General features: G+C 44.1%; 1 protein-coding gene and 1 long non-coding RNA gene across 3 annotated transcripts in view; one reads left to right on the top strand and one right to left on the bottom strand.

The window, feature by feature from the left end:
• Window positions 1-12,457: 12,457 nt before the first annotated feature.
• Window positions 12,458-15,248, bottom strand: MSC (musculin). The gene is made up of 2 exons (XM_007185044.2): window positions 14,493-15,248; window positions 12,458-13,603 (listed from the first exon to the last, which is right to left on the bottom strand). Exons 1-2 carry the CDS (start codon window positions 15,000-15,002, stop codon window positions 13,517-13,519), a joined length of 597 nt encoding a protein of 198 aa, XP_007185106.2. The 5' UTR covers window positions 15,003-15,248; the 3' UTR covers window positions 12,458-13,516.
• Window positions 12,992-18,046, top strand: part of LOC130705527 (uncharacterized) — a 40,926-nt gene continuing 35,871 nt past the window's right edge. Inside the window, exons 1-2 of one of the 2 annotated variants that reach the window (XR_009005802.1) lie at window positions 12,992-13,040; window positions 15,837-15,895. This is a non-coding gene — a long non-coding RNA (uncharacterized LOC130705527). Of the gene's footprint in view, window positions 13,041-15,374; window positions 15,457-15,836; window positions 15,896-18,046 lie in introns of those variants that run through there. The other variant, XR_009005801.1, reaches the window with a different exon arrangement.

Below are 18,046 nucleotides of genomic sequence, written 5' to 3'. Positions count from 1 at the left end.
TATTCGGGACATTTCATATAAATTGAATCATACAATATGTGATATTTTGTGCCTGGTTTCTTTCACTTAGCATAATGTTTTCAGGGTTCATCCACATTGTGGCATTTATTCATTTTTATGACTTAATAATATTCTATTGTATGGTGATACCACAGTTTATTTATTCAGGACATTTGGGCTGTTTCCATTTATAGACTATCGTGAATTGTGCTGCTATAAACATTCGTATGCATATACTTGGTGAGTAGCTGTTTTCAATCCTAGGAGTGGAATTGGTTGGTCACATGGCAACTGTATGTTTAACTTTTAGAAGAACTCCCAAACTGTTTTCCACATCAGCTGAACAATTTAACATTTCCACCAATAATGTAGGAGGGTTACAATTTCTCCATATCCTCACCAATACTTCTTGTCGTCCTTTTTTTATTATTAGCATAACCATCCTAGTGGGTGTAAAGTAGTACCTCATTGTGGTTTTGATTTAAATTTCACTAATGACTAATGATGGTAAGCATTTTTCATGTGTTTGTTGACCACTAGTATATCTTTTCTGGAGAAATATCTATTAAAATCCTTTGCTCATTTAAAAAAAATTTGGATTGTTAGCCCTTTTGTTATTGGGTTATAAGAATTCTTTATATACTCTGGTTCCTAGATCCTTATCAGAATACAATTTGCAAATGTTTTCTCTCACTCTGTAGATTATCTTTCCACTTTCTTGGTAATATTCTTTGATGCACAGAAGTTTTTAATTTTGCTGAAGTCAAATGTCTCTATTTTTTATTGTTGCTCGTGCTTTTGGTGTTATATCCACTGCCAAATCCAGTGTCTTTGGTCTTGAAGTCTATCTATATGCTAGTACCACATTGTTTTGATTGCTATAGCGTTGTAGTAAGTTTTGAAATTGGGAAATGTGAGTCCTCCCGATTCCTTCTTCTTTGAGATTGTTTTGACTAGTTGGGGTTCCTTGCAATTTCATACAAATTTGAGGATTAGCTTTTCCATTTCTGCGTAAAAAGCCATTGGAATTTTTATAGAGATTGCACTGAATTTGTAGATAACTTCGTGTAGTACTGACATCCTAACAATATTTAGTCTTTCAATCCATGAACACAGGATGCCTTTCCATTTATTTGGTTGTTCAAGTTCTTTAAGCAATGTTTTATGGTTTTCAGTGTACAATTCTTTCACCTTCTTGGCTGAATTTATTCCTAGTTGTTTTATACTTTTGGATGCTATTGTAAATGGAATTTTCTTAATATTCTTTTCAGATTGACCATTGCTAGTGTATTGAAACAGCTGACTTGTGTGTGCAGATCTTGTACCTTGCAACTTTGCTGAATTCATTTATTAGCTCTTGTAGCTTTTTGTGGATTCTTTTGTGTGTATAGGATCGTGTCATCTGAGAATGGAGACAGTTTTAATTCTTCATTTTAAAATTGGATGCCTTTTATTTATTTTTCTTATCTAATTGCTCTGCATGGAAATTCCAATGCAATATTGAATAGCAGAGGTGAAAGTGGGCATCTGTGTCTTGTTCCTGATCTTAGGGGTACAGCTCTCAGTCTTTCACCATTGAGTTTGATGTTACCTGTGGGTTCTTCATAAATGCCCTTTATGATATCGAGGAAGTTCCTTCTTTTTTCTAGTTTTCTGAATGTTTTTATCATGAAAGGGTGTTGAGTTTTGTCAATGGCTTTTTCTGTGTCATTTGAGATGGTCATGTAGGTTTTTTTCCCTTCATTCCATAATGTGATATATTACATTGATTGATTTGCTTATGTTAAAACCACCCTTGCAGTCCTGGGCATATATTTTAATAGCTTTTTAAAAAATGAAGACATATATAAAGTGTTGCAAGAATATAGAAGACGTAGAATTAATTCTGCATATCAGGGAGGATGGTATAGTGAAAAGGATGAGTGGAAAGAAGTAAGGGAGGACAAACCAGCCAGTAAAAAACAGATAAGAAATAACTTTAAATGATAACGGAATGAAAGCCGAATCTTCAAGCAGAGACTTTCTTTAATCCCAGATAGTTGAGAAGCCATATCCAATTTCCAAAGATCCAGATTCACTTCCCTTATTTATAAAATGAATAGATTATTTTGGTTTTGATTATCATTATTGAAATTATAATTTCTTATCTGCTCATAAGCCTTTCCTATGTAGTTACACAATTTGGGGACCATAATTTTTAACTGTTGTATAAGAGCCCATGGTTAGGTAATCACAGTAGGCATTTAGATTAGTCTTTATTTTTCATTATTTTTAGCATACTGTGATGAACACAAAGTAGATTATCTATGAGACACCTTCTAGCTCTAAAATGCTGTGACTTTGTGATTCTATGAAATGGATACCACAGGTCCTACCTAATTCCACAATTCCTAATCCCTAATCCTAGATGGTTAGAAAACCTCTCTACCAGATAACTTCCTTAGGTCTACCCTAATTCTCACATGTCTCAGTTCAGACATATTATCCCTCATCCTGTCCTTGTGAAAATGGATAATAGTGAATCACCTGTTGCTGGTGGAAAGTTGTCTGTTCCTCAACTCACTTACACAATTCTCTATTACACATATCTAATCTGATTGGCTAATCTAGACAGAGTTGGGGGGTGCCTCCACTGCTGGGCTCTCCAAGAGTATGTAATTCTGTGAGCTAAATATCCCACCTGAGGATAGATCTACCTCTTTTAGCTCAGCACACAGACATCAGGCATTTTTCAAATCACCTTCATTAGGAGATAAATAGGAAAACATAACCAAAAAGAAACAGATGTCTTTATAAATGACAAGTGGCTTTCCCCGATGACTCTGGTTAGCACTGCCCGCTAAGCAGACAGACCCTGGCTCCTTTCCCCACATGCAGGCTGTTTTAAGCACTCAGAACCAGGTATAACTCTGTGACGCATCCATTGTCCCAAGTTCACACCCAAAGCTAAGGTGGCCTGGTTGGTGGGCACCATTTTCCCACCAGCTTCCTTTCTACCTGGGAGACATCCTTGGGGAGGCAATGCGATGGGGCTGGTTAAGGGTTTAGATTCTGAGCTAAAGAGAACCAAATTTAAACTCTGAGTCTATCACCTATGCCCCGTGTGGCCCTCAGCAAGTCACTGAAGCTCTGTGGCCCTCAGTGTTCCTACCTGTAAATGAAGACTATCAGAGACTTCCTAATGGTCTAAGGAGAGATTTAAATGAGATACTCTCTGTAAAGTGCATAGCATGAGACTTAGCACGTTGACAATGTTAGTGTCTCTTCCTATTTTAAAGCTTTTGTCCTATGTTATACTCATGCAATGAGTTTCCTTTCTGTCTGAGGGATCCCGAGAACCATCAGATTCTGTGCAGAGCTGATGCACTGCATGTGTGGCAGGAACTAGTGTCACTTGTCAAGCCACGTCCTGGTTGTCTGTGATTAAGCCAGTGTCCTGGTTGCCTGTGATGATTATGTATCTCAGGTGGCTCTAAAGAATGGACTTTCCCAAATCACCATCATTCCACAACAGAAAAATAATTTAAACCAAAGAGTAGCAGTAACTATTCTCTTTTAGGACTGATTCATTAAATAGTTATTGAGCACTTGCTTTGTTCCAGGGTTATGATTTCATAAAAACACAAAATGAAAAACTGTGATCCCTGATCTGAAGACATTTACAATTTAGAGACAGGAGAAAGTCAAGCTCATGCAAAACCAGGGCAGGCTCATTGTTTCCAAGATTTGTGTTTCTGAACGGAGGGGTCCTTGTCTCTCTTTCAACTTTTAGTTGTTTGAGTACCCCCTTCGAATCAGAACCCCTAGAACAAGACTAAATTGGATAAAAATCTTGTTAGGCAAATGGATGGTAGAGTTCCTAAATGAACGGAAGAGTTTCTAAATTCTGTACTCTTTTAAACTTACCCTTTTAAATTTTAGTGATAAATGATGACTCATGATGTGCTGTTCACTGTCTGGCCCAAGTTAGAACCCTTGTAGTCATCATTAATTTCTCCCTGTCTTTCGACCCACATCCAGTTCACAAGACAGTCAATTCAATTCTAGCAACAAAACGTCTCTTGAATCCACCCCTTGTGTTCCCACTGCCACCCTCAGCCTAAGGGCTCAGTTTCTCTTACCTTGTCTGTCCAGTTCACATGTCCTTCAGCCCATCCTGCACGCCGCAAGCCAGGGAGCATTCCAAGAGCCCGGGCTCAGGTGAATCACATCTCATCTCTAGATGTGAAACAACCTCACAGGTGTAAAATGCTAAAGCACCAATCAAGATTTTGAGAAATCACAAAGGTGAAAAGTACTAAAGGAAAGCAATGGGAATGGGAAAATATCCTACCTAAAGAGGGAAAAAATTCACCAGATTCTCGGAACAATAGACCAGATTTCAACATTTCCTAGGCCTCTAGGAGTTTAAAGAAAGCCATCTTTTTTTTTTTTTTCCTGAAGTTTCTTTTATTTAGATCAGTGTTTTTCCACTATAATTGTTAGTCTGAGGTAAATCAAATATAATTTTCGAATGCTTGTTCAAAGGTCTGACCAATCTCCTTGTCTTATCATTTTTTAAAACTAATGAAAATCTGCCTTTAGAAGGAAATAGCTTTAAATACCACAATTGCTGCACTTATTTGATTTTTATACCACACTGAAGAAGCCTTTAGTACCTCTGTAAGGCTGAGCATTTATAATGGAAATGAAGAGTCTGCAGTGAAGTTTATACTTGACAATAAAGTCACGTGGAAAAATAACAGTTCTTCTGTAGAACAAGTCAGAAGACACCTGAGGGGTTTGAGCTCATCTAAAACATTTAAGGTGGACTTTGTCCTTCTGTTCAGGGGTTCAGCCTCCCTGTTTGTAATGTACCAATGAACTGCATCACTGATGCCATTCAGAAGACCCGTAAGAAATAGAGCATTTTAGAACTGACAGAGACTGGAGGCTTCATCTAGCCCAGGCCCCTCATTTTCCATGAGAAGCCAAAGTTGGAAAAGGGAGTGATTGCCCCAGGCCACCCAACTAGTCAGTTTCTCAGATGGCCCCAATTGTCACCCTAGGCAGACTCCCCAGTGCTTGGCCAGTGCACATCGAAAGCAGCTGCAGAAAATAGCTGTCATGGTGCCAAATTCTTATCTGCTGGTGTCCTTCAGATCAGGAGGGCTGAATGCCAACGGGAACCTCAGAGTCTGTGAATTCTAATCCTGGACAGTTCTGGTCACAGGGTCTTAAATTTCCCTCCAGAGAGGGATTCTGGGTCAGATCAGAGGGGAGTTGGAAAGCATGAGTGCATCCTGTGGGTGCATCTGAATCTGTGCAGATTGTTGGCGCTGTTTATAACCTCAGTATGTTATAATGGCCATATAATCAATCTATGCATTGTTCTATCCAGCTGACCTGACCATACAGATATATTTTAACAATCTATTCTCACATCCCCAAATGAGCTAGATGTGTTGCTTGTCGTGCAAATCAATACCTTGAAGATTTCAAAATTCTAAAAGGCCAATCCCTTTAGAGGAGAGCTGAAACAGAATCACAGTTAAAGGCTTAGAACTGTCAGATTTAAGGAAAAATAAGGGGCTCCGAATGGTCAGGGACCCTTTGCACTTTCTCCTACGTGCTAAGAAGATGACTTTTCCCAAATGGTCATCTCAAAGTGGAGATGACGGTGATGCTGACACTGATACTTAATAGATGAACATTTGTTGATGACCTACGATGCCAGGCACTAAGTGTTTGACATTCACTGTTGCTTCGAACCTTCGCAAGCAACCCCATCAGGTAGGTTCTATTACATCTTCATTCTACAAGTGAGGAAACTGAGATTCAGTGATTTTAAGTCACTGGTAAGAGTCTGTGCTCTTCACCACCATACTAGGCCTTAACTTCAGTCACTAGACCAGTATTGGAAGGCCTCCATGACTTACAGTTCTTTCTGGGGAGCCCTTCCCCTGCCTTGTCCCCTGGCCTCACCTGTCAGCTCTCTGGGAAGCCCTCCATGGAGATCCAAGGTTGGGTGTTGTACCCTTCCTCCTGGAGGGCCATGTCCCCTCATAGCACACAGCACCCCATGCTTCAAGGATCAGTCCATTCGTCCACTTCTCTGTTCCTTGGCGGCTCTTTGAGGTGAGGCAACTATGTCATTCATTTCATTCATCCAACGCTGTCCTGGCTCATAGTTGATGATCCATAATTGAATAACTGACTAATGTGGAAATTGACAGTATGTTTCAGTTATCTATTGCTGAGTCATAAACCACACCCAATTTAGTAGCTTAAAGCAACTCTATTATTTTTATCTCCCACAGTTCTGTGGATCAGGAATTAGGACAGGGCCCAGTAGAGATGGCTCACCTCTGCCATCTGTCCTCCATGGCCCCTTCATTTTCCATAAGATGCTCCACAGTTGGCCCCGCTGGGATCATCCATCTCACTGATCTTGCTGTCAGCTGGGTCCTCCATTCTCGGGTGTAGACTCAGGGTTTCTGTCTCTCTTGTGTGGCCTCTCCATGTGGTCCCATCAGAAATGTGGTTGGAATTCTCACGTGGAAACTCAAGGATCTCAAATAAGTACAAGCGGAAATGGCTGGTCCTTAAGGCTCAGGCCTGGAACTGTCAGAGAGTCATTTCCACCACCTTCTATTGGTTAGAGCAGGTCACTGGGCCAGCTCTACACGAGGGCGTGGGCAATGGGGCACCTGGTTCATCAGGGACCATCTTTGGTGATTAGATACGCCATCATCTAGTAGAATCAAACCCATCCCAGCCCAAGTCTCCAAAGAAATGGTGTTAGTCAGAGGAGGACCAAGGCAGAGAAGGTGGATAGCTTGGCCTATTCCATCACCACTATTTGAGGGAAAACCTGTAATTAAAGCCCATAAAAGTTAGGGATTGCCAGAGAGCTCTGTGCATGTGAACAGCCAGCAGAATAGGGTCTGGTGAGAAACACCTAAGATGTTCTGTTTAGAACATAACATATAGCCTATATCCAGCAAGGCAGAGGTCTGAGATAGCGTTAGAACTATGGTCTTTCCACCCCTTACAGCTCCCTCCCTTTCTCTGTGTACATTCAGTTTACCCATCTTGTCCCCTCAGGCTCCTGAGGCCTTGGTTTCCACCCCTTCAAGCACTGCCCTATGCAATTTTGATGCTGCTTAATTGGATTTAGCCTGAGGAGTTTCTGCTGTTACTTTTGCACAGATGATACTCCCACTGCCTGGCTCTTGGAACAGTTTCTTTAAGGATCATCCAAGTCTCTTAGACTCATGTCACTGAGCTTTTTATTTTATGGGATCCTTTCTTTGCATTTGAAGATGATTGCTTCCAAGGCATTTGAGGATTCTCCGGGGTTTTGTTGTTGTTTGTTTTTATTTCTTTTCTACTCAGATTATGCATGTCAAGGCATTTAGTTACTTTAGTAATGTGCCCAGTATAAGTTAAACAATATTATCATGAATAAACATATTTTTCCTTACTTGGCAAGCCTACAGATAAAAAAACTCTTTATTGAGGAATAGTGAAAATGATTCCTATGTTTCCTTAAATAAATTTCTTCATTAGTATGATATAATGGCTATGATTCTAATAAAACCCTCGGAGAATATTAATATACGGACAAAAGAAATGGGATTTTGCAGTCCTGAACTTTGGGCCTCACTTTCCCTTTCATCTGAAAATCAGGTCCAGCCCTGAAGCTACAAAGGTTCAAAATTAAGAGCCTGTAGGAGACAGGAGAGATGGGTATGAGGCAGAAAGAGCAGGAAGCCATACAGAGATTCTTCTGAGAGCAGCCTTTATGGAACCAGTGCACACGTTGATCCTGCTGATTTTCCTGCTAGACTTCAGGGGCATTGCATGGAGAAAGCCCTTCCCATCTAAGCTGTCATCCCAACCTCTCTAGAGAATCTTTCTAATCAAGTGTCTGCTCCTATATCCAATCTAGACTTGATCTACAGGCTCCTGACCTACTGAGATGGCCACAAAATCAAGAAAACATGAATCTTACCAATGAAAAGGGCCTTAGGAATGATCTAGGCCCGTGGTTCTCAAACTTTTTTTTGCCTCTGATTTTTTTTTTTACACTTTTAAAAGATCTTAAAGACCCTGAAAAGCTTTTGTTTATGTGGCTTCTATCTGTTGATATTAACTGGATTAGAAGTCAAAACTGAGAGAAAACGTTTGCTAATTCATAATGAACTAATTACATATGAAAGCAAATAACATGTTTTCAATAAAAATAACTATGTTTTCCAAAACATTTTAATAGGAAAAGTGGCAAAGTTTTATATTTATGCACATCTCTTTAATATCTGACTTTGTAGAATGTAGCTGGATTTTCATTTCTGTTTTCTACATCAATCTGTTGTGATACGTTATTTCGATCGACATATGTGAAGAAAATCCAGCCTCTCACAGATATGTAGTTGTAAAGAGAAGAAGTATTTTAATGACTACTTCAGGTAATTGTGGATAGTTTTTGATACTACACCAAGACTCCACAAGTATAGTTTCTGAAAGGTTGGCTGCAATGTGAAATCTGAAATCATATCAACGAACTTTTTGTGTTGTTACATCAAAAACCATTGGTCCATCTTACGCTCCTAAATGAATTTGGTTTTTTTGTTCCATGAATAATTTTTGATATTGAGCATTATGATCTTTATTTTTTTAAGAGAAAACCAAATGAAAGTTTCTACTTAGTGGCAACAAAAAGAAAGGTCAATGCAGGAAAATTAGAGGTGGCATAAAAGAGCAAGGTGATAAAAGTGGCAATGGGGAATGATGGGAGAAATTTACAGGAGAATTAAGGACATCTGAACTACTGTTAGAGGAAAGGAAAGAAATCAAGACTTCATTTTTTTAAAAAAAATTAGCATTTATGGAACATTGCCCAGGTGCTTAATAGAATTATCTCATTTAATCCATTTTCAGTACTGTCTGTGATGTAGGATGTATTATTCTCGTCTCACAGGGAAAAGGGAAAGTGCGTGAGGATGCAGAGCTGTGAAATGGTGGGACTAGACTGAAACCAGCTACATCTGACACAGCAGAGTGCAATCTTTTAAGAAATATGAGTTTTAAAAATCCCAAAAATAATATATAAAATTTTTAACAAACAAAGAAAAGATAAAACCTCTTCCTCTTTGCTCCCCACTCCTCCCCGTTTCTACTGATGAGAGTAATAGTCAATACAAATACCATATTTTCACCAAACTGAAAGCCCCTACTCTTAACTGTTCCACAAGCTTCTTTACCACAAGCAATGAAGGACCCCAAAGTTGATCCGTAACCCATATTGGTGATAGCAGAGCCACAAGGGCTGAGAAAATTCAAGGCACTAGTACTTCAGTGCTAATTATGTTTACACCATTACATGTAGATTTCAGGTTCTGGCTACTTCCTAGACATTCTTAGAGTCATGGATTCCAAGGAATTTTCTGGATCGTCTTTCACTGTTGTGGGAGAGAGAAGAAAAGAGAATACTAAGGGCAGAACACCATAGAAAAGGAGATGAATGGTGAGTGCAAAGATGCAAGCACGCTGACAGTCCTCAGGTGGATAAACAGAAGTGCCCAGGGAAAAGAGAGTGGCCAGGTGACCACTTACAAAGGCGACCAATCCTCACCTCCTAGTAAATTCTTCCAGAAGTTAGATGCTGGGCAGTGAGAAGTGAATTATGAACTTACCTGTTTTTTGCCCTTCCAGACATTACTAAAATGAATTTCTTGGTTATCATTTTAACTTATTTCAAAAGTATCAGCCAAACTACCTACCTATTATCTATTAAAATAGGATGTGTTCCATTTAGTTCTTTTTATAGAGGAGGGGGATGTCTTTCTTATTTATTTTTGACTTACGAAGCTTTTATTACCAGGGGGAAAACTGTGCCTGTAAAAAAAAAAAATCTCCTTTGTAAAGTGATGGTCATTGTCACTGTCTGCTGAAGAGCCATCAGACTATTAAAATAAAGTTGTAACTTGAAGCTCAGTGCAAAAGACTATGCCCCAAATCAATTTTACATCCACAACCAAGAGAAACGCCTAAATGTTTCAAAATTACAGTGCCGAAAGCATTTCTTTTAAAATATTCATCTTAGGAAGAGCCTGTGAAAGGGGATTTTTGTTCTCTTTGATTGAGTCAGTCTCACTAATAATAATGCTTTGGTCCCTCAAAAAGCCCCCGAAGAGTATTTTTCAATTTACTCATTTGATTTGTTTATTCAGTACTTTTTACATTTCTTAAACTTTTTTTTTCCTTCAACTTTTCTCTCACAGCAGTATAATCAAATTGAAATAACCCTAAGGACAAACTTACTTCTCTCTCTTTTTTAAATTCGCTGATTACCCCAGCCCCCAACTCCTATTTCTCCAACCCAAATCCCTAAAGGAAAATGATGAAGGGAAAAAATAAGGACGGTTTTGGGATGCCTTTCTACCACTTAGAGCTCACGATAGTCACGACAGTCACAGTAGATCAAGAAAGGACTGGTTCAAGGTGCTTCAGGCCTCTCCCAACAGCAACCCGTGCCCAGAAGCTTGAGCAATTTGAACTGATTCATTGGGACTTACTAGAAACTGGCCCCTCTCTTCTTTTTTTAATAACGTAATTCTTGACATTGGACTTTTTACAGAAACCATGGAGCAAAAAATTCTCGAGAAAGTTTTTTTTCTTCTCTATAAATTATCAGATTATCAAGTGCAATAAAAAATGAGTTTGCAGAGAACAACATTCTGGGTATGTGAGTCAGTGAAAGCACCCCCTTATTTGGGGTGGGAGCAGAGTAGGGGCAGAAAATCTGTGGGTTTGCCCCTGAAGTGTCCTGAAAGAATATAATTATAGTAACAAAATATTTTTTATTTATGAAAATGTGCCCTAATATTTCCTTGTTTATTCAAATGCTTTTTCTTATCTGTATTCACCAGAAATATAGTCTTTTTTTTCTTTTCTTTCTGTTTCTGTTTCTGCTCTGGTGGGGCACTTCTCTCTCACTGTTTTAATCCAGGCATTTCAAAACAGGACCTAGTCTTAAAGACTGGATTCCTGAAATGTCCCACCTGTTTAAAGTGTCCCCATTTGCCGAAGCCTCCCCTCCCTTTTCCTTTAGTTATCAGTCAGCCTTTACGGGCATTGCTCACTGCCTTAGAAGGGTTGCTTAAATATTATCACATTTATTCCTGACGGCAATCTTCCAAGGTGGCCACTGTTATTACCCCATTTTGTAGACAGGGAAACTGAGGCTGAGTGGGGTTGCACAGGGTCACTAGTCTGGGGGGGTGGGTGGCAGAGCTTGGATTCCAAGCTTGGTTCTGCAAACCTTCAGGTTCACCTTAATAAGATACAACAATGCCTCCTTTCCTCGAAGAGGACCTTATTTCCTGGAAGCTTTGGAAAAGACCTTGACTCAGAGCTGGCTTCGAGCAGACACCCCACCCCCAAGAAGCCTGGCTTCCAGTGCTTACAAAAGGCCTAAGTGCCTTGAACCGCCGTGATGAGGTTTACTGTCACTAGTTACTCCCAAGTTCTCCTTTAACCAGAGAGCCCTGCTGAAATCCCCTGCTGACTTCTGCCACTGAAGACTGGATCCCCACCGGGTATGAACAAAAGCCCAAGAAAATGGTGCCAGAAAGCAGTTCTCCGGAGTCTGGGTTCGGTTTAGTTCAACACAGGAAACTATGCTCCCTCACCTCACTCTCACCTCCTAAACTCCAGCTGTATTTTCTCTCTCTGGGCAAGAAAACTGCCTTTCAATTTCATAAAATAATGGACACACCCCAAATCAGGCAGTTGTTTAGGTAGTTTTATCCTTCACACTTTTCTAAATTTTCTAAAGTTTCTACAAAGAGAATGCTCCTTTAAAAAAGACCTGTTTAAAAAACCATGTGATGGGTTTCCCAAGTTATTACTTCCTGCGAAAACTGCAGGTAGTTACGTCAGAAGTCTATATAAACAATATTTGAAAAAAAGAAAAGCTCTACTGAAGTACAAATTGGCTCCTTGTGTTGTGGTTTTATTCTGCTAGTTAGACCTGAGACCCATCCTCCACGCCGGGTATGTGGGCTGTAGGGGGTTCTTGAGCTACTTGCAATTGTTAGCACTGGAGTGTGTTTTAGGCTGGAGAAGTCGTCGTGTATGTGTGTGTGTGTGTAAAAGAAAAAAGTGCACATATATTACTTTGAAGAGTGTATACCTTTCAACGTGGCTCAGGCCCCAAAAGATTCTTAGGGCCTAACAAGCCTCCATTTCCTGCTTTCCAGTAACCCTTGCCTTGAGAAGATGAATCATAGAAAGAGAGTTACGCTTGAAATTGCAGTGATCCAAATGTGATCAACCCCCTCGGCCGACAATGACCTAATCCCCGTCCAGAGCCAAGAGGGCACCTTTAAATTAATTCCCAGACCAAACTCAGTCAAGGGCAACAAAGACCACATTCTGACGCCCCAGGGGCACTCGGTTTTCACAACGCGTTTTATTATTCATACAAAAATAAATTTATTTACATTTGCTAATTACTGTGGTAGTGCAGCCTGGCGCAGCGGCGCGTTCCCCCGGAGCAGGGTCACTAGGTACGGGACAGCCTCGGCGCCCCGCCCCGCCGGAGGAAGAACGTGGACGCCGAGAGGCAGTGTTGGAGGCGGGGGCCACCCCGAGCGAGGAGGCCAGCTGGGGACAGTCAGGAGCGGGGGTGGGGGGGGGGGAGCTGCAAGTAGGTGTGGGAGGAGGGAGCAGAGGGAGGTGCCGAAGGAGACCCGAGCTGGGTTCAGTGGGGAGAGCCGGATGGGAGGCTCAAGCCTAGAAGGGGAAGGGGGAGACGGAAGCCTGGTTTCGGAGAGATGGGCGCCTGGGGGGAGTGAAAGGGGTGACCGCACCTGAAAGCCGAACCGCCAGGGCCGCTCCTGGCAAACCCAGCTGAGTTGCTCTCAGAAAGCGCGCCTCCACCTCTCCCCGAGCGGAGAGGGCATCGTGCGCCCGCCAGGATGGCGCTGACCCGTGGGATACAAACCTGGCCCAGGTGTGCCACCCTCTCTTTGCAACTTAAAGACGCGCCCCAGGTAGGTCTCACGTGAAGACCTCCGTCTTCGAAGCCGATTGTCGAGAGCGCGTTCTAACAATTACCTAACCGCGAAAGGCCTGGGCTGCGCAGAGTCGTGCCATCACCCATGTAGATCTGGCTCAGCCTGGAAACGAACGCCTAGGCGGCTGCGCGCTGGGCTCAGACTGCAGCGCCGGCGTTGGTCTACACTGCTAAAGCCCGAGGTTGGAGCTGGGTCCGCGTGTAAAGTGTCGTCGCCCAAACCCGCGGCAGCCTAGCCGTCCGCATCCTGCGATGACGGCCGCGCCGCGGAACCCTGGGGCTGCACCCCACGCCCGCCACCTGTCGAGTTCACAGTCCCGGGGTGGGAGTCGAGGAGAATCCAGCGGAACTGTCCTCCCATTCTCGGGGGTTCTCACGCTCTCTCCCTTCTCTCCCTGACCCCCAAACACACTCGCTTAACCAATAATCCGTTCAAGTGAGTTCGAGTTCGATCTAAGCGGTGGTTCCACATAATCTGTTGGCTGCGGACACTTCTTTGGTGTCAGAGTCGGGTCGTCCCGAGACCACAAATGGCCATGTCTGTAAAATCAAAAAGAGCATCAGATACTGCAGGGGAAACGACCGTTTCAAACCGAAACCGCTCTCCAAACGGAACCCTGGAATATCCCTGGCTTTGAGTAGCTCAGATTTTATCAGTATTCTGGGAATTTGCGTGTCTTCTCTCTAAACTAAGATTTTAACTTTACTGTATTTTGATCATGTGAGACGGGAGGTGTCCGTCCATGCTGCCCTCACGATGATTCCGCGAAATTTGCATGAATTTGGAATTTTGTCGCTTAGTTCCCGTCCCCCCAACACACACACACACACACACACACACACACACACACACACACACACACATCAGCCATTCGCTCCAAGTAGGAACTGGGATATGATCTTTCTCAAGCCTGGAGAATTGGCAGGTCGGAGAGGGACTTTCCAGACAAATCCCGTTTGGGGAAACCTCTGCTGTTCTTCAAGAATTGAAAACCCCAAAGGCTTTCGAAAAGAGATCGGCCTTCCCTCCTTCCTTTCAGAAAGTAAGGCTTGTTGATTCAAACCTGTCAGACGCTTAGCTGGAAAAAGCTAGGAAGGGAGATTTGCCAATCAATCTACAACGGGACAGCGGACTCAGATGGAACTTAGATTTAGCCCGGAAGCAGGATATTAGACAATAGCTGTCACTGGGCAAAGCACCACGTTCAATGATAAGAATGATGCAAACACAGAAGGGTGGATGGTTCTCCTCCAGGAAAATGGCTGGCCCCTCTGGTGATCCGGGAGAAACTAAACTGGCCTCCTCACCACCCATACCGGAACGCCCCTACCCCCGGTTTTCCGCAGGGGCCAGACTCTGCCCGGCGCCCGGGAGCGCGCCGGGCATCTCTCGGCCGCCCGCCCCGGGCCTCGCGCGCCGCGCCCCTACCAGGTTCACCGGGTGCACGTAGCCGTTCTCGTAGCGGTCCTCCTGCAGCAGCTGCCGCAGGTGCGCGATGTAACTGGAAGCCAGCCGGAGCGTGTCCAGCTTGGAAAGCTTGGTGTCGGGGGGCACCCAGGGCAGGCTGGTCTTGAGCCTGGAGAAGGCTTTGCTCAGCACGCGCATCCGGGCGCGCTCGCGGGCGTTGGCCGCGTTCCTCTGCGACTGCTTGCACTCGGCCGCCGAGCCCTTGGGCGGGAGGGGCTTCTTGCCACCGCCGCCCCCCGCCACCCCGGGCCGCTTCCTCTTGCAGCCTCCGGCGCCGCCGGCCGCGCCCAGCGCACAGCGCTCCTCCTCGCCGTCGGGGTCTTCCTCCTCCGCGGACGAGTTGTCACTGGGCGAGATGTAGCTGCGCTCGGCGCCGCGGAGGGGCGGCCTCTTGGAGACGGGGACCGGGTACCCGCGCTGCAGCTCCCGCAGCTCCATCTCCTCGGGGTCGCTCCCCGAGCCGGTGGACATCGCCGTGTCCCCCACGCCCCCGCCTTCCGCCCCCAGGCCAGTCTCGCGGCCTCCGCCTTCCGCTCCCTAGCGGAGGCGGGGGCCAGGCTGAACTCCGGTGAGGACCAGAGGCCGGGGTCGGGAAGCGCGGAGCCCAGAGAACGAGCCCCGCCGCTGACCCGGGAGAGCGTGGCCGAGAAGTCGGCGCCCGGGCCCAGGCTCGGCGCGCACCACGGCGCGCAGCGCCTTTTGACAGGACTATTTATCTGTACTCCTCGGAAGAAACCACCCAGGGCAAAGAAGAGGGGGTTGGAAAGGGGGGCAAGAGGTGGGGCGGGGGCGTGGAAGGGGTGGGGACCAATTTCAGAGTGCAGAGGATCTGCTGGTGGGGGCGGGGAAGGGACGTCTCTGTTGAGCCGGGATTTGGGCCCCTGTCCCCGACAGACCCATCAAGTGCGAGATGACTGTGCGCAGGGTGAGTGAAGGAGGGGACCTTGTTCGTACCCATGTACCCATCCCATTTCCACCCCGCGACTGATCATAGCGATGGCGAAGGTTGCCAGACACGTGGAAACCCCAGGATCGCGACCTCTGCTTCTTTCCCGAGTCTTTTCAGCAGAACAGTATTTTCCAAGTTCATCACTCATAACGTCTGACTGCCTATTCAAGCCTGGCCCGACAAAAGAGTAAAAGCAAAACAAGCAAGCAACACCAAACAGTCCGCGAGTTACCTCTCATTTCCCTCCCCTCCTTTCCTTAAACTTCGCTGTATGATTTACAGAGCGCTTTCATCTACATTGGTTCCTTTCATTTTCAGACATCTGTGACTTAAATGTTATTATCTCCACTTTGCAGAACTTGAAGCTAAGCCGCAGAGATAGATATTAAATAACGGACCCCAAATCAACAGGCTGGTAAGTAGAATACGGACTCAAAATCCGTGAGTAGAATCCCTGGCCCCTCGGTATTCCAGTCGCTACACGCCTCCCCGCCGCACAGCACAGATGCTTATATCCGCTATTTTTTGCTGTCTTGAGAGTTCCATGTGTTAATTTTGTTTTTAACACCACCGTGCGTAAGATAGAGGATCCTGCCCCAGCGGTTGAGTTATAGTCTAGGGACTCGATGACTATTTTAGATGGTATGTTGAAGAGCGCGCTCCTGGATGCAGAATGTAAGTCAACACAATCGTCCAAAGTAAAAAACAAAAACAAAAAAACCCCGACAAAACGGCACCCAGAAGTATGCCCCTCAAAGGAGACAAACCATAACTGCGGTCTTATCGTTTTCTCACTCGAAGGGCCTTTGCAATACGTGGTCTGGGGATGTGTACTTCATGTTGGAAGTGGACACCAATGGCCAGCTATTGAATGCCTGCTGTGTGCCAGGCACTGCATTAGGCGCCCTGTGCCTGCCCACTGAGTAATTAAAACAAACACACAAAACTAAAACAACAACAAAATAATTAAAACCCTATGAGGTTGGGTTGGGGTTAGTTACTCCGTTCTGAGGAAACTGAATCTTCACACCCGAATTAGGTGTTCACCTGTCCTTTCCCTACAAGCCCACAGCTTCCCAAGCTGAGAGAAGCTTAAGGAGAGACTGATGGGCAGTTAGCTGGGGACGGAGCGGGCCGAAGCCGCGGGGCCAGCCTCGCTCCGCCGGCTCCTCCAGCAGAACAAATGCGCCCGGCTCCATGCCTGAAGGGCCGCAACAGGTGGCTGGCCCGGGCTGACTTCATCACTCAGGCATCATCGTTCTACCTTCGTCTCCCAGGCCAGGCCTCCCCCCGTGGGGGTGTTTCGCCAAACCCATCCCGCTCGCCCCCGTTTGCAGAGGTTTTCTCCCGGTATATTTTGTCATTTGGTTGGGGGGCGGGGGTGGAGAGTAGGGGGAGGGGCTCCTTTGGGATCAGTTGAGTAAAAAGATCGCTCGCTCTCAGTTCCCTCTGGTCTGGGAAAACGCAGGGAATACTTGACAGAGCGTAGACATCTTTCCTGAAACGCTTGAACTTGGACTTGACTCTAGGTGCGCCAGGCGAAGGAGAAAAGCAAAAAACAAAAAAACAAAAAAAAAAAAAAAGAGAGAAGGGGGAGCAAAAAGATGTAAAGAGGAGATCTCAGGCAGCTTTTTGCATCGCCTATTGATGACTTGAAGATATCAGCATAAATACAGAGTCTCTCACATTAGAGGCAGGCATATAGGTTTTAAAAATCGGGATTGTTTATACAGGTGCAGAACAAAGTCTTTTCTTTAGAAAAGATTAATGGCAGGGAGAGCGCTAGATTTTCTCTAAACAGTCGCAAAAACTGTACCCAGACTCAACGCGAAGTGGGTCATGGCCAGTTTCTTTTCCTTGAAGGAACTGCCTGACCCCAAGGATTCTTTTTTTTTTCATAGCTCTTTCCTTTTTCCTTCTTTTTTCTTCTCCCTTCCTTCCTTCCTTCCTCCCTCCCTCCCCTCTCATCTTCCCTTTCTCCCTCTGATCTCTTACAAGAAAGAGCTATTTTCTCTATTTTCTTTTACCTTGTTTTCATTTCCCCTTTCACTCCATTTCTTTCTAGTTACATTTTTATTCTTTCACTCTTTTTTTTCAAGTTGCAGACTCCTAATGAAGATTAAGAAATGTATCTTCATATACATTTCATGTTAGTATATAACTGCAGTTTGCTTTAACAGGTTTCTAATGACATCTGACATTCGTCACCTCTTTAGACTTTCAAAATGCTTTTACTTTTCCTTCTCTCTCAGTGATTATAAAAACCCTGTGAGCTGAAAAGTGCAAGTATAACTATCTCTTTTGAAAAACCAATCGTTTTAATTGTTCTGGCAAGTTCCCAAATGAATATTGCAAATGAACATTGCAAATGAATAATGAAATCTTTACTTTTGTATTTTAAAAAAGCACATTGAAAGCAATTCCTATCTGCCCATGCTTTACAACCTTTTATATTTGTAACACAAATATACAGTTGTCTATGGTATATATTGATGATTTTGAAATTCCTTAAGCTGTTCTTTTTAAGTATGCAATGGGAGGTGGGGTTAAAGTTACAGTCTCAAAC

Source organism: Balaenoptera acutorostrata, chromosome 17, assembly GCF_949987535.1.
Source record: "Balaenoptera acutorostrata chromosome 17, mBalAcu1.1, whole genome shotgun sequence".
In the NCBI taxonomy this organism is placed as follows: domain Eukaryota; kingdom Metazoa; phylum Chordata; class Mammalia; order Artiodactyla; family Balaenopteridae; genus Balaenoptera; species Balaenoptera acutorostrata.
This window is presented reverse-complemented; position numbering and strand designations above follow the sequence as displayed.

What these genes read in the sequence shown, in the direction of transcription:
- MSC (XM_007185044.2), bottom strand. Translation starts at nt 15,002, where the DNA reads ATGTCCACCGGCTCGGGGAGCGACCCCGAGGAGATGGAGCTGCGGGAG. An exon ending in ACGTGCACCCGGTGAACCTG is followed by an intron (nt 13,604 to 14,492) that starts GTAGGGGCGCGG and finishes TTGATTTTACAG; the next exon opens with ACATGGCCATTTGTGGTCTC.